The 14,944-nt window shown below is 30.6% G+C and overlaps 2 protein-coding genes across 2 annotated transcripts; both read right to left on the minus strand.

Annotated features, from left to right (window-relative positions):
- Positions 1-2,683: 2,683 nt before the first annotated feature.
- Positions 2,684-4,015, minus strand: LOC118036727 (uncharacterized). The gene has a single exon (XM_035042523.1). The coding sequence runs from the start codon at positions 4,013-4,015 to the stop codon at positions 2,684-2,686; it is 1,332 nt and encodes a 443-aa protein (XP_034898414.1).
- Positions 4,016-11,718: 7,703 nt separating this feature from the next.
- Positions 11,719-14,730, minus strand: LOC118036747 (vesicle-associated protein 4-2). The gene is made up of 7 exons (XM_035042544.2): positions 14,437-14,730; positions 13,721-13,791; positions 13,542-13,623; positions 13,299-13,417; positions 12,612-12,689; positions 12,375-12,494; positions 11,719-12,278 (listed from the first exon to the last, which is right to left on the minus strand). The coding sequence occupies exons 1-7, from the start codon at positions 14,711-14,713 to the stop codon at positions 12,222-12,224; spliced, it is 804 nt and encodes a 267-aa protein (XP_034898435.1). The 5' UTR covers positions 14,714-14,730; the 3' UTR covers positions 11,719-12,221.
- Positions 14,731-14,944: the final 214 nt, after the last annotated feature.

Here is a 14,944-nt window from a genome sequence, read left to right on the forward strand (position 1 = left end):
TACCATCAATATCTTCACGAGTAATAATTATGTCATTAACATATAAAGACATAATGAAAAGACCTATATCAATGCACTTAACAAAAAGAGCAAAATCATGACTACTAGAAACAAAACCAAGGGAAGAGATCACAACAGAGAATTTTTCAAACCAAACACGAGGTGCTTGTTTGAGATCATATAATGATTTCTTGAGCTTTCAAACATACTCAGAATCATGTGAAATACTAAGAGGGGCGCCATATAAACTTTTTCTTTAAGATCTCTATTCAAGAAGGTATTTTTAACATCAAGTTGAAATATATACCGCTGACGAACCGAAGCTATTACAATAAGAGTATGAATAGTAGTCATTTTTACAACAGGAGCAAATGTCTCCTCATAATCCATACCATATTGTTGAGAGTATCCTTTTGCAACCAACCCAGCTTTATATCGCTCAATTGATCCATCAGAATTAGTCTTGATTTTATACACTCAGCGACAACCAACATTACTCTTACCAAAAGGTAGAGGAATCAAATCTCAAGTATATGTTTTATGCAAAGCATAAAGTTTCTCATCCATAGTTTGCTGTCAAAGAGGATTAAGAATTGTCTCTTTATAGGAAGAGTGCTAAAAAAAACAATGAATATAAGCTAAACAAGAAGTAAATGATGAGGAATAACAAAAATAAGCAAAATCTAATAACTTTGTGAACCTATGAAAGCATATGGATTGACGTAGAGGTATATCCACAATCTCAAATGGAGGTGGAGGGATCATAGAGGAGAATGAAGCTTTAAGTGTGTTGGAGAGTAAAGTGTCAGTACCTACAGAATAATTAGTATGAATTGGTCGAACATGAGGAAGGGTATTTAAGGTACTAAGAACATGAGATGATAAACTATTAGAATCCTTAAAAAAAAAAAAGATCTATACAGACAAGTTCAAATCTAGTGAAGCTATGGGTAATGGATAGAATGTAAAAGAAAGGTATGTGCTCGAGAAAGATAATATGACGAGAAACATAAATTTTATGAGTTATTGGATCAAAACAATGATACATTCTTTTACGTTCACTATAACCAAGAAATACACAAATAGCAGATCAAGAGGAAAACTTGTTGCGTTTTATACAAGGATGAAGAATGAAAGAAGTACAACCAAAAATTCTAAAGAAAAAAAAATAATCAAGGGCATACTCATACAATTTTTCAAAATGAGATAAACTTGAGATATGAGAAGATAAAATTATATTAATTAAACATACATCAATAAGAATAGATTTGCCCTAAAACACACTAGAAATTGAAGCAAACAATAAAAAAGAACGAGTAGTTTAAATAATATGTCTATATTTTTTTTTAATAATATTATTTTGCTCAGGAATATCTATACACGAGATTTGATAAATAGTTTTATATAAAACAAGTAACTCGTAAAATTTATTAGAGATATATTCATTGTTCAAATCAGATCTAAAATATTTAATATTAATGAAATGTTATTACGGTGGAGCACACCATTATAAAAAAATTTCAATTACAGTAACACTTCTATTATAAAAAGTAAAAATAAATTATTAACCCACAGGTTGCTTTCTTACGTACGGTGGAGCACACCATACGAAAAAACACAGCTAGCTGAACAATCTCAATTCCACCAAAATTGTGAATGGACAAATATCTTTGAGTTTCTGTTTCTGATATATATGTAATAACAGGATCTCTCTAAGACTCTTTTAACCACGAGATTTGATAAAACCTCAAAAGGTAGGGAAAGATAACTTTACAGCGAACAGAACCTCTAAGATCTCTTAAAAAAATCTAAGTTTGATCTAAATGAGATTGAAAATTATATCTTTTATTGTAAGGATACATGTTTAATCAAAATCCCCTACAGTTTCTTTTTCTTGTGATCTTTTTCATTTGTAGCCCCATGAAATGACAGTACTTCATCTAATTACCTGTTATATAGTGCAAGTATCTTCAGCGTGCCTTTCAAAACAATTCGAAGACCGCAAAAATGATATTATGATTTAATTAACCCAATTGTTGATAATTGTCACTCATCAGAATCTAACATATACTCTTTATTGTTTTATATTTTGATAATGTTTGATATTGTGATCATAATTGTTTTTGAAAATATTTTTTTACTAAAAAATGTATTAAAAAAATTATTTTTAACATAATACAACAAAACAATCAAAAATATATAAAAAAACAAACAATTTAAAAATATAAAAAATATATATAAAATATTGTTCTTTTTTTCTCATTGAAAGGGCCTTGTATTTGGGGTAAAAAAAAAAAAAAAAACCTACCTTCTTTCTTGCCCTGGAAAGGTACCTGAGGTATGGTTAGCTTAATTATGGCTAAATATATAAAAATTATAGTCTAATAATTAGATAGCTATAATTGAAGGAAAGTACAAATTAATCATTGCACATTGCCATGCCATGAAGATTGAACCATTACAGAAAGCAAGAGACAAGCTTATCATATTATTGCATATCATCAGAAATGGCGATGAAATCAGACTAAAAACTTACAAATTTCCAACCCCATTTAGACCAAACCAAAAACAACCTTACCCCCGTCATAACAATTAACAAGAGTTATGGCTTATCAACAACAGACCTGAGAAAAATTACTCATAGACCAATTCAAAAGTGGCCAAAAAAAAGAAAAACTTCCCTTTATTCCTCGCCATCCTCTCCTGCAAAACTCAGAGCCTGACAAACAGAGTCCCCTGCTTCAGCCTCCTCGATGCAAAAGTATGGTTTCTTCCCAACCAAATCAGCCACTCTTTTCGCAGCACCTGAATCCCTTGGAGTCTCGGCAACACTCCTGACAGTCCTAATCTTTGGCAACACATCAGCCACTGTAGAAACTGTCGGCGGAGATTCGCCTTCATCGTCACCCTTATACACCACTACTTCAATTGGAATCTCCCACTTCTTCTTCACTCTACCACTGTCCATTCTCTGACACGCCCCATTTCCTCGCGAAGCCCTCCTCTTATTAACATCTTCCTTCTCATTATCCGGCAAAGACCTCTTTCGAGCCTCGCTAGCACTTAGATTCCCATTAGACTGATTTGTTCCAATCTGACTATACCTACTAGCCACCACCCGTCCGGGCTTCAAGGGTTTCTTATTAGTAACAGATTTTTCTCCATCTTTGAATAGATTCTTTGGCTGAATTGAAGCAATAATCCCATCTTCTTTCTTCACTGATCTTCTAGACCCCACAGTAGTAACAGCCTGTTTAGGAAATTGAATCTTGGACACATTTTTTCGTGATCTTGGACTAACACTCAAGCTTTTTCCTCTCTCTTTAGTTGCCTTTAATTCATCAATCTCTTCAAGCTTCCAAAAACAAGATTTCCGCCGATTCTGAATCGAAACAGGAGTGTTCATTTCTTGTTTCCCACAGAATAACCTTGATTTGGATCCGGATAAAATCTCACTTGGCCCTAAACTGACTCCTCTTCTATTAATCTTCGATTTAGAACTTGGGATCAACGGTTCCTCAATCTTGACACTCTGTTTCTGATCCATAAATTTTGCAGCCACAATCCTCCCTCTCTTCTCAATAGTCTTTGATGTATTCCTCTCTACCTTTTCAAGCCTAAGTGCTTCAAGTCTTGAAGATAAACGCTTAATCTCTCTCTCAATCTCTTCAATCTCCATATCAATCTTTTTCTCATCACGATTCTTGATCTCTTCATTCTTTGCCACCATCTTTGAAACCCCAATCTTCAAAGAACTACCCCCGAGTGAGTTAACTAGATTGGTATTTGATTGAAGTGGCTTGGTGGGGTTTGAAGAATTGACAAAAACAGGAGATGATTTTTCACAAACTGGGCTAAGATTCTCTTTACTTGCATTGGATTCAAGACTTTGAGTCCACCAAGAAGACTTAAGATTCAAAGAATCCTCTGATTCTCCATTATCAAACGCTGCATTGTTCCATATTTGAACTTCTGGGGCATCAACCTCATCTGGGTATTGAAGAAGACTACTCATCTTTCTTGTTGCACTATCAAAATGGGGGGTTTTCTTGTTCTTTTTACAAATCAAGATTTGACCTTTTTCAAAGGAATCTGTGAATTTTTGAGAGAGAGAGAGAGAAAGTGAGGATTATTTGAGTTTAATGAGGGGATTTTTGGGGGGGTTTTGTGTTGTTTTGAAAGATTTTTTGACCGTTGGAGAAAAAGTATACGTTGGAGCCTCATGGTGGAATACTGACAGTTCCATAAACGGCTTATATTAGACGCTCCCATTTGATTTAAAGGGTTATTTTGTCAAAAAAGGAAAATTTTGTGTGGGATGGGACTTGGTGCGTTGTTTGTTTCCTGTTTGATGAGCAAGAAAAAGCGTATTTGTAATTCTGAGGGGTTGTTTAATTATGATGTATTGGATTTGTTTTTTAATTATATTGAATTTTATATAATTATTAATTTTAGAGCTTATAAGATTAGTCAAAATACTAGCTTAAATATTCATAATAATAATAAAAAATATATATATTTGAATAATGTTAAGGGTTCTTGAGAGTAAGTTTTGTTAAAATTTGAAATTGTTGTAGTATGTTTTAGATTGTTTTGATGTGTTGAAATTAAAATTATTTTTTTTAGAAATTAAAATATATTTTTTAATATTTTTTTAAATAAAAATATTTAGAAAAATAATCTTTATTACATTCTAAATATTATCTAAACCTGAATTAATTTAGTAAATCATTTTTTATTGATATATGATTTAATTTAGATCATGTATAAGAAAACTGAATAAGTGTTAATTCGATAAATTCATAATTAATTAAAATCTAGCAGTTTAATTTTAAAAATATATTCAAAACAACACAACTTTGAATTTTCATTAAAAAACAAAAATAAATTTATTTTAATTAATTCAGTAAATCAAATTAATCACATAATCATGTCATATTTTATAATCAAGACCAAACAAGATTTAATAATTTTGATTTCAATAGGAAATGGCCGATGATTACTTCTATGAGGGGGAGGCAAGAAAATCATAATTACCCGTATGACTACTAATCTCATTAATAATTTTGTTAGCAAGATCGAGAAGGTAATTATATCCTTCAAGCTGTTTTTTATTTTTCTTTTCAATTTGATTGTGAAACATATTTTCATATGATTAAGGGTTGATAAATCAGCATATGGATCTGATGATAATCTCAACAGCCAACACTGCTAAGAATCTCAGTATGCAAGCAACTGAACAGCAGAGGGTTGTAAGAAAGAAATCCACATGAGCAGGAACCTTGCCTCCATGTTGCCACAATAATACAGACAGTTCCTAGCTGAAGAGTCAAAGGAGAAAAGATAAAATTAAATAAATTAATTAATGCACAGTACTGAAAGAGAAGGCACCCCACACATATTTAAAAGAAATCTTGCTTGCACTTAAAATAAATATTTTCTTAATTCATCATGTGTAATTGGACTGAATTCCAAGAAATTTGTTGACAAGGATCAAATTAGATGCTCAGTAAATATGAAGGACTAATATATCAAAGAAAATAAATTATTTGAATGATTAAAGATTTACTGACATTTTTTTTTTAATTATCATTGCATTATAATCCACCCACAATTACAATATCAATTTATTTAAGATATTGGGAAAAAAAATTAAATTGTTGATTAAAGCTAAAATAGAAACTACAAGAAACACATAATTTTATTATCACTTGTAAATAAAGAAGATATAATATTGAAGAGATCTATTCAAATTATTCATATATTATAATTATAGTTAACAATTTTTTAGCATTAGTTTCTGTTTCAAATTATAAATTATGCAAAAATATCATTCTTGTTTCCAATTAATTGTATATACTTATATGTTTCAAACACCTGAATTTTATTTTCATCATGGAATTTATTTTGATTGAAGTGGCTAAATTTAATTTGTTATAATTAAGTGGCTAAATTTAAATTTGTTAGACTAGGTAGTTGCTTATTTATTAAGTTTAGGAGAATATTTCCAATATAGAATTGAATCATTAGATTCTTTTTCTATTAATGAATGTTAATCAAAACATAATTACTGTGAGATGTCTTTCTGAAATACAAAGTATCTCATAATAATATATTTTATCCATTATATTAATTAAAATTAAAATAGAGTAAATAAAATATATATTCATTAAAAACACAAAATCATGCTCTGTACAATTTTTTTTCTTAACAAAGTCACATTAATCTATCTCTATCATCCTGGATAAAATTTCTCAATTACACTCCAACTCGCCCAGTCAATTCAATCTCCTCTTAATACTTCACGACTCACCGAGTCAAAACTCGCTCTCACCACCGAGTCAATCATCCTCTCTCTTAAACATGAGTCTCCTAGCTATCTCCTCACCCCTGACCCCAGCAATTTAAGTACATAACTCGTCGAAGAGAATCATCATTTTGCCTCACTCCTTCTAATCCACAACTCCCAAAAACTCCACCACAATCCGATTCAACTGAACCAGCAAGTGGCCGGATCTCCGTGGCATCTCCTCTGGAGAACACCCTCATCTTACCTTGTTGCAGTGATTTTAAGTTGGATTTCCACCCTTGATCAGGATGTCTAACTGCAGCCACGGTAGCTGCCACCCAAACTCGGTTCAAATAACTCATTTTCCAGGCCTTTCCGATGTATCGGCAGAAAAAATTACGGTGGGAGGAATTTTAAGTTTGCTTGAGTGCTTGGAGGGAGGACTGGGTGTGTGGTTTTATAGAGGGAAAAGTGCTTGTGGTTTTGTAAAACAGGAAGTGGTTTACTTTGATAAAGTGGTTTGGGATAGTAGTAGATTAGTGGTGGGCCTGAGGATCGAGGTTGATGTTTTGTACAGAAGTGAAGTTTTTATCGCGAGAAATTGTGTATTGATGTGATTGAAATTTTATATTTTTAAAATTTTTTAATTGCGTATATCATTATTTTTAAAATATTTTTTATTTAAAAAATATTTATTTAATTTTTAAAAACATTATTTTTTATATTAAGATTTTAATGAAATTTTATTTTGAATGAGTAAAATTAGTTTTTGTAAAATATTTGATATTAGAATTGTAGTTTAAATAAAAGCTCAAATAATATAAAAGTATAATTTTTTTTCTTGTGAGAATATCTAAAAGATTTAAGAAAAACTTTCCATAGAAAAAATATTGTTTATAATAAATTTTGTAAAAAATTTAATGTTTGATAAATGTGTTTATAATTTTAAATTTAAATTTAATTTTTATATTGTTTAACTTATGATAAGTAAAGGAAATGAATGTACTATATTTGAGAATTAATATATTGTTGCTTTTATTTTTATTTTTTTAATAAAGTGGAAGGGTTCGATAAAATGATAGAAAATGATTCACTGAAGCGTGGAATTATCACGAAAAGAAATGACGATAAAGTGTAATTTTGTAACAGGTAAAGGGAGCAACAGGTGTCGACCTTATCTAAAACCCACGGTTCATCTTTATCTGACCAATAACAGCTCAACACTCTTATCAAGTGGGGTCCCACAGGAATTTAAGATAAATTTGTCTTTTTCTTGACTTGCTCCACGTGATGAGAGGACACGTGCTGTGACGAGAATCGGACATGGCTCTTTGTCTGAATGGGCGGGCAAGGATGTCACGTGCTGGATGATCAATAATTGTAGTTGTTGTGGACTTGTAGTGATGGTAAAAGATAGTGTTAGCATGGAGGGATGCTAGGGAAGCTTCCAAAGCTATGCCATTTGATTGAAGATAGTGGTGTTTATAAGGGGACATCATGTGAATAGATTCCTCAGTGGATGATTGATGGAATTTGGATTTATTTTTTTATATAAATATTTCTTTCAAACTAGTTGCTAGGCATGATGGAAGGATTCAATTGAACAATGTTTAATACTTTAAAATCTATTACAAAAATTAGTTCAAGGATCCAATTGAAAATGGTTGGCAAATTGAGAACTAGCTGGAGTTCTTTTTTTTTTTTTGAGTCATGATGATGGATTCATATTGGTTTAATCTTTGCTGAGTGCCCGCTCTTCTACAATTATTATATACTATAGTTATCAGAAATGATATTTAATTATTTTAATTTATATTTTTTAAAAAAATCATTCAATTTAATCTGGTTAGATTTGATCTGATTAACTATTAATTACTAGATTATTGGATCACTTGCTATATCAAGTTTAATAATTATATTTTGTTTTATTTTTATAAATACCAAAATTAAAAAGTCATTTTCCTTTTCCTGTAGGCATTTATATTGAGATTGCTCAATGAATTTCATTATATATTTTCAACAAATAGTAATGAAAAAGAAAGGAAGATAACTTTGGTACCGTCCAAATATGTCTTGCGTAGAAGCAGCTTAAGGGGAAGTAATTTTTATTTTTTTTTAATTACTAGAGGAAGAAGGTATCGCACAAGAGCAACAGCAAGCAGAGACAAGTGGGAATCATAGAGGAGATAAGGAAAAGAAATCAATGGTGTGGTCTCTATCATAGAGGAGATAATAATCCTATAGTCAAAGGTTGTGGGCTAACCATGTCCTAACTGCATGGTGGGAGGAAATCATTAACAAAAGCAATGGGACCACATTGGTTTGTCAAGTTTAAAAGCAACATAAATAATTAAAAAAAATAATTTTACAAAAAAAAACCAAAATAAAGTTTTTAAAAAAATTAAGATGGTAATATATTAAATTAATTTGGGTCAATCTAAGTTAACATGTAAAATTTACGATCTGAATTATAAGATCATGATAACCTTATAGAAATTAAATCAAAAAAATATATTGAAGCTCGATTCTCGATTAACTCAATGTTAAATTAGTGAAATTGAAAAAAAATCAATTAAAAATAGACAAAAAAACTTGAGTTAACCCGGATTAACTTATCAAATCTAGATTATAAGACTTGGATAAACTAATAAAAAATCAATCAAAACAAATTATGAAACTCTATTCCAAATTAATTCAATGTTATGATGAAATTGAAAAAAAAAATAATTAATTAAAAAAAAACCTCGAGTTAACCTGTCAAATCTTTGACTCGCATCATAAGACTAAAATAACCTTATATAAAGTAAAAACAAATTATGAAATTTAATTTTTATTTAACTTAAATATTAAAGAATAAAAAAACAATTACAAAAAATATAAAAATTTTAATAAACAATACTTTATACGACAAAGAAGAATGATTTTAACTTGTCAATTAGTTTCTGTTAATAATTTAAAGGTTTAAATATAGAAATTTTAAAATAAAAACATACTTTTTCAACCAACCCATTGAAATTTATGAATCTACATTGTGATATTTCAACTATCAAAGAGAGGTCCACCAAGCAACTTTAATAATGAGTTTATATAAATTCAAGGATAGAGATCATGACTGCCCTTTAGATGGCAATTTACGGGGACAAGGAGAATTGATTTCAACTTTTTAGATTAAAGTTCCACTTAACTTTGCAACCCACTTGGGAGAGAAACGTGTTTTTTAGTTTTTTTTTTAATTTAAATTCAGTACAAACCAAAAATTATATATATATATATATATATATATTTAACTGAATAAATAAAAAAATTATATAAACAAATAAATATAAAAAAAGAGATTTATATATGAATCAAAAACTAAATCAAGAAAATAAGAAATAAATATAAATAAAAATATCTAATCTTGAATCGCAAGGAGTGTTTCAATTTTTTATTTAATTATATTTTTATAATTTTTTATAAGAAAAGTAATAATTTAAATTCTATTAAAATAATATAACTTACTAGTATAATTCTTCACTTTCTTGTTAATCTGTTAAAAAAATAGTTTCTTAGTAATGTATCTTATTTAATAAAAACCATAAGGGATTAGAATAAATATCCAAAATACTCTGGGAAATTAAAATAAGGATAGAAAATGCATCACTTTATTTAAAACCTTCTTATCATATCGAAGCGCATCTTCTTTGTTTTGGAATTTGTTATTAAAATATTTATTTTTTGAAGCAAATAACTATTAGAATCATAAAAGCTGATTTAATTTTAATTAAAAAAAAATATTTTGATGATTATGTTGCAGATGTACTTAAAATATAAGAATAATACATTAGAACTTTTTGGAGATTATGCAAATAAATAAAAACAAAATATGATTATAAAATCATGCTATAATAAATAAATAAAAATTGTGCAAATAAAGCAAACAAATAAAATCTATAAAAAAAAATCCACAAAGGGTTGTCCAAAATAATATTAATTTTATTAAAAAAACCACTATAATGTCATCCAAAACAAAATATAAATTGAATAGTACATAATAAAATGACATTTATAATATAATTATTTATTTGAATGAAATTTAATCAAAAAAAATGAAAAAAATAATATTATAAACCCAAAAAACAAAGGTTAGGCACTTATCTGGGTGGCTCAGTGCTCCTAGCATAGAAAAGAATGGCGCCTCGCTTGGGCCTGTAAGGGAAGGCCAGCACTCATGGCTTCATACTTATTTGTGGTTAAAGGTCCCACCCTCATTGTTTTTTGAAAAGAAAAGTAAAGGGACTAAAATAAAATCTTGGGAAAATATCATGATATAAATGTACTGGATGAACAGTTCCTTGAAAAAAAAAACTGCATTTTCATTTTTAATCCTCCTATTATCAATTTCTTTTAAATTACAAAATTAAAAAAAAAAATTGCGGCACAATGTGAATATTTTTTTTAACACAATAATAACTAAATAGAAAATAAATATAAACAAATAATAAAGTCTAATTTCTAAAAAACTAAATCATGAAAAGAAAAAAAAAATTTAAAAAAACCGAATAATAAAATAAAATAAAAGGATGAAAAAAAATAAATTATTATTACAAGGTGTTTTAATTTTACAGTGAAAACCATTTAGATTTTTTATGATAATAATAATAATAATAATAATTCATTCATTCATAATCATTTCTCCCTCGATAGTGCTAAAGCTTTATATTGACATCTACGTTTGGGTGGCCATATCTATCAATCTATCTAAACAAGATCTTCCCCGTCTCCAGTTCCTTGGAAGATAAGATCTTCCCCTTTATTCCCAACACGATTTTGCTTATCAAACTATGTTTCATGTAATTTCTTCTTTAATTTATTAGTTCGTGCTAGACGAGGACATCTTGGATGTTATTAAAGGCAATCAAAAACACAAAGATGCAAGGCATGAGGAGGATTAGCACGATAAAAGTGACTTCTTTTTTCCAGGAAGTGTCCAAAGCACAACACATTCCAGGTTCTTGATCACTGTCATTAGCAGGATAATTTAATTGCAGTGGACAAAACACAAAGCAAGAACCAAATCCAGATCTCAATCTAAATTCCACTAGTTCATTACCTTATCAACAAAAGAAAAGGGTATATATCTCCCTTCCTCAGGCAAAATCTCCAACAAAGCTGCCAAATTTGCCTCTATCAGGCTGTCAATCCAATAAATAATACTAATAAAGGACAGCTGCTCAAAGGTTGCTTTCATGTGCAAAACAACAACAGCAGCAGAGTTGAGCATGTATCCATTGTCACTTCCATGGAGCATCTAAATAATAATGCAATGTTATGATGCTTTACGTGACAGCATTATAAATAATTTACACGTGTGCTAATGATTATAAAAATGATTATAAAGCTCAAATATCCCAAGAAACAAAAAGTAAACAAGTAGGGTAGGTGACGGATACTGAAAAGATATAATCGTGTTTTGGTTGAGAGATGGATACAGAAGCTTAAAATAAATATGTTTTTGGAATAAATTTATAGTAAATTTATAACATTTTAAAGCATGAAAGACATCATAAGGACTAAAAATATTGTTCTTGTGAGCAAAAATACAGAAACCGAGCTGCACCGTGCAGCATTGATTAAAAAAAAAAACATGGTTTCACAACACATTTAACTAATTCATCGTTAATCAAAATCCCATATCTACAATAAATAGGGCACAAGTACATAATTAAGTGCCTTACAGCTTAATATGACATGACAAATGCCTTGATTTTACCTTTTTTTTACAGGCTTTGCTGATAAATCCTGCTTTCCAAATCTTATGTCTGCACCCCTAACAGGACCGGACTTATCACACATCCGCCTCCACCAACGGACCGAGAGGCAAAGCATTCAACATTGCATGAAGGAAACCTCAGCTCAAGAAAAAACAAGTGCTTACAAGGAAACAGGATCTTCACACAGAATCAACTTCAACCTGCTGGCGTGCCAGGTATCTTTCCCTCCGCTCTTTCTGAAATGCATATCAGAGAAGCAAAGTCAGGAAAATTTATAGGCCACAATGTTGTAAAGAAGAAATAAATGGCAAACCAAATGTTCAAGACCTCACCCACTCATCTATAACAAGTCCTTCGCCAACAACTCGGGGGCCTGCATCTTCTGGAGGCTTCTTGCGTGCTTCGAGCTCAGCTTCAGCCTCAGCCAGTTGTCTTTTAAGCTTTTCCAGTGCCTTTGAAGGAAACAAAACAGAATTTCCTCGAAGATTCAGAAGGCCTGTTTTTGGTCTTTATATTTTCCTTTTAAATACAGGCAGAGAACATATTAGAGATGTATCTGTTTTACTTACAGGGCTAGGGCATTCTGGATCAAGAAAAACAACTCGTAAAATTTGCTCAACTGCTACTTGATCCTTCTGCTCATCAAACTGCATAAAAATGTATAAACATAGCTTGGTCAGCATTTGTATAGATCAATGCCATTGTTTTGTAATAGATCACAACATCAGAAGCATTCTTCCTGGCATACAGACCAAAAATAAGCTTACACATTGAGACAACAAAATTAGATCTCCAGTCCTACATGTTTCATAAAACAAGCATATACCAATCATAGAGAGCTCACAATTCTGATAGATGATTCAGATGAAGGAAAACTGAATCAAGATGAAAATGCAGTCAAGAAAATCCTGAAATTCATTTATTGACAAGCATTTAAACTAGTGTTGAAGATTCACAAATCACAGAGTTGGAAGTCGGAACAAAGAAGGCTAGCCTATCAAAAGTACATATTGAACGACTGATGCATCCACTTCTTATTTTCTACTTATAATGCTGTTTTTTTTTTTTTTTTTCCAGAGTTCTCTTTTAAGAAATTCTTACAACTAATCTATAACGCTTAGTAATGATGCTTATGACCATGTTGAAAACCAATAGTTTTATCAACAAAACAAAGGAAGATTTTCATCAAATCATGTTGACAGGAGCTTAATGTAGAATCAATAATAAAAATCAGATGAAGGGTGCAGACAATATACCATCTCAGGAACATATTCCATTTCTCCTTTCACTTTCAAGCTCATGATCTTGAACTTTACCCTGCTCTTCTGATCAAATAGTCTCTCATTGTTCTCTGGAGGCTCCACAAACTTGAATACTGTTGGCAAGTAATGATTCAGAATGATAATTCCCTAAAATCAAAATGTATACAGCGCACATCGTCCCTGATCATTTTATTGGGCACAATGAACAAGATAGGTGGTGGAGGAGATATTGATTACCAGTTGCAATAAGACTTTCACCAGGTGCAAGTATAGCCCCGGGAGGACGCATGTAACAGCTCTTTGGTGCAGTTGTTTGGAACTACAACAGCCATTATACCACCAACAATTCCAAAAAAAAAATGATAAACATAAAAAGCATTGATTAAAAAAAAAAACAGTTGACAGATTATTCATACCTTGAAAGCTACATGAGACTTGCTAGTGTTTTTTATGCCAATGGCACTCCTAACCTGTTTTCCTGGTTCATCTTCAATACAATAAGATTGAAACAAATTAAGAAGCAAGCAAACACAAATCCAGTTCATTGCAAAATTTACAGTAATGGAAACACACATAAAGTAACCCCAGAAATAGCAAGATTAATCAAGAAAAACTAGTCCATCTGTATAATGATAGCTTCAAATGTAAAAACCAATAATAATAATAATAATAAAATATTTCTCAGCTCCAAGTACATTAATTAAGAAAAGTTGGATGATTAGCTTTTGGATATACAATGAGCAAACCCAATCAGGTTTCTTAAACTTGTTTGATTTTGACCACTAACGAATAATCAATCTGCTTTCATAAGGACTCGACATTATCATCCTCAAAAAGTTCATTTCCCTTCAATAAATTAAGCCCCCTTCCCCAGATCATCACAAACAACAAATGAATCTATTAATCACAGTTCATATCAAGTAAAACATGCAGACGACAATCTAAGCTGTGTAATCTATAACATGGACAAGTCAGAATATCTTTGCTTGAAATAAAAACAAAGAAACCCAGATCACACAAACTAAAGAAAACAGCAAAGAAAAAAAAAGTAAAAAAGAGTCCAAGTTGTGCATACAGAACAAAAACCAAAAGAATATAGACAACAAAAAGAACCCAAAACCTTAGTACTTACAAGGGAAGAAGAGCTTGTTAGGAGGATCAAGCCTGAGTCTTCTTCTAGTAGGCAACAAAGACTTGGTAACAAAAGACATTGCATTTGTTGAATAATAAAGACTTGATCTTGTCTCTCCAAGCTGGTTACTTTGGTTCTGCTGACAACCATTGTTGCCATTACTGTTATTACTGCTCATGGAACTTGAAGATGTTGAAGAAGAAGAGGTGGTGGTGGTGGTTGAAGAAGAAGTGGCATTGCCATTGCCAGTGCCAGTGCTTGTTTGCCAAAAAGGCATTTTTGCAAAGACTAAATTTTCATTTCACTCTCTGCTTAAAAGATGGAAAATTTGAATAGTTTTTTTTTTTGGAGGGGTTTTGTACTTTAGTTATATTTTCTATTTTTACTACAATAATAATAATAATAATAATAATAATGGATTGTTAGTTGTCACAATCATTAAACTTGATCTCGCAGGTCCCATTTGGAGTGTGCTTAGCTTATGTTTGGAATTTTGTTTCGGTGTATC

The sequence above is a fragment of the Populus alba genome, chromosome 19 (genome assembly GCF_005239225.2).
Source record: "Populus alba chromosome 19, ASM523922v2, whole genome shotgun sequence".
Taxonomy (NCBI): Eukaryota; Viridiplantae; Streptophyta; class Magnoliopsida; order Malpighiales; family Salicaceae; genus Populus; species Populus alba.